The 1,336-nt window shown below is 41.5% G+C and overlaps 1 protein-coding gene across 1 annotated transcript in view; it reads right to left on the bottom strand.

The window, feature by feature from the left end:
- Window positions 1-31: 31 nt before the first annotated feature.
- Window positions 32-1,336, bottom strand: part of LOC107575872 (Bardet-Biedl syndrome 7 protein-like) — a gene marked incomplete at its 5' end in the record, with an annotated part of 6,632 nt that continues 5,327 nt past the window's right edge. The window contains 6 exons of the mRNA XM_016262188.1: window positions 32-163; window positions 249-352; window positions 602-711; window positions 814-978; window positions 1,060-1,199; window positions 1,311-1,333. Of these exons, the coding sequence (XP_016117674.1) occupies window positions 32-163; window positions 249-352; window positions 602-711; window positions 814-978; window positions 1,060-1,199; window positions 1,311-1,333 (674 nt within the window). The remainder of the gene's footprint in view (window positions 164-248; window positions 353-601; window positions 712-813; window positions 979-1,059; window positions 1,200-1,310; window positions 1,334-1,336) is intronic.

Raw genomic sequence — 1,336 nt, 5'->3', positions numbered from 1 at the left:
ATAAAATACCATCTCCCTAGCTCATCTGAATTTACTCACCATACAATCTTTCTAAGTGAGCTGGTTGTTTCTTATATTCTTCTAAGAGCTGGGCAGATTCATCCAGTATACTGCGATACTCAGGAATCAGAAAACCTGCATTCCCCTCATGCACCTGCAGCTCCTGCATGCAATAAACAAACACACACACACTCACTCAGCAGGCTTGTTTTTTCGCAGGGTTTTTAAAAGTATTTTTTATGTTTTACCTTTAAAGCATCAATAAGCTGAACTTTTTTGGCCAAAATCAACTGATACTCTAGCTTGGGATGAATCATTCGAAGAGTATGGCTCACAGAGTCCTCATTCACCTCTGAAACAACATAACCAACACAACAGACACATATTAATCATACCTGATGCATGGTATTAACCTGGTATTGACATCCGTCTCAGGAGAACCAATCACAAGTGGTCAGCCAAGACAGATCACCATTTACAGATAGTATCCTTATGCAACCCAAATGCATCTCCACTAACCACTTGTGATTGGACTAACCAAGCAGAGAATCTCATTTATTAGACCACATACATCAGTTAAAAGATCAGTTGGTGAACTTACCATAGGATGTATTCAGATTGATTTTTCGCTTAGTGGCCTCTTTGGACAAAACATCCTTCAGTATGGATATGGTAGAAATGTTGTCTGATTTGAAGTTTGCCTCACCTTTACTGGGACACGTTAAAAAATTATAGAGATTGATTACAACGCTTCCTCTAATAACGCAATCATCTAGTAGCAGTATATTTGGATACTGAACAGTAAGGCCTCACCAATAGGTGGCTTCTAGCTGTGTTCCCAAGAAAGTGTTCTGAAAGTAGAATGTGATGCTGTCTCCTGCTGGGGTTTTCTCTGGGACCTCAGGCAGACAGAACACAACCCAGGAATGGATCTCTGCAAAACTGAACTGTCCTGTCAGTCTCAACGTGTTCATGGGCCTAGTCATGAAGAGAGAATGTTTAGCTGGTAGAATAAATGCATGATAAGAATTCATAAGCATCGCATGTCTCTAAGCTCACCGCTCCTGATCGATTGCGTGCGTCCTTTGGTGGAGGGAAAGCGGTTTGATCTGGTATTGTCGAACCTGGCAGGTTTTGGGCTGAAGCCTTGGCGTCACGTAAGCCTGAAGGGTGCCATACTGACCCTCTATAGACCTCACCTTGAAGCAAAATCAGGACAACTGCTCAAATATTGCCTACCTTGCAATTTCAGGAAAATGTACATATATGTTATTACACTGAAAATAATCCAGACACAAAGAAGTAGACACCTTCAGTTCCAGCCTAGTGGTATTTG

The sequence above is a fragment of the Sinocyclocheilus grahami genome, unplaced genomic scaffold (assembly GCF_001515645.1).
Source record: "Sinocyclocheilus grahami isolate Dianchi unplaced genomic scaffold, SAMN03320097.WGS_v1.1 scaffold2968.1, whole genome shotgun sequence".
NCBI lineage: Eukaryota > Metazoa > Chordata > Actinopteri > Cypriniformes > Cyprinidae > Sinocyclocheilus > Sinocyclocheilus grahami.
Note: the sequence above shows the minus strand (reverse complement) of the source record. Positions and strands in the feature narration are given on the sequence as shown.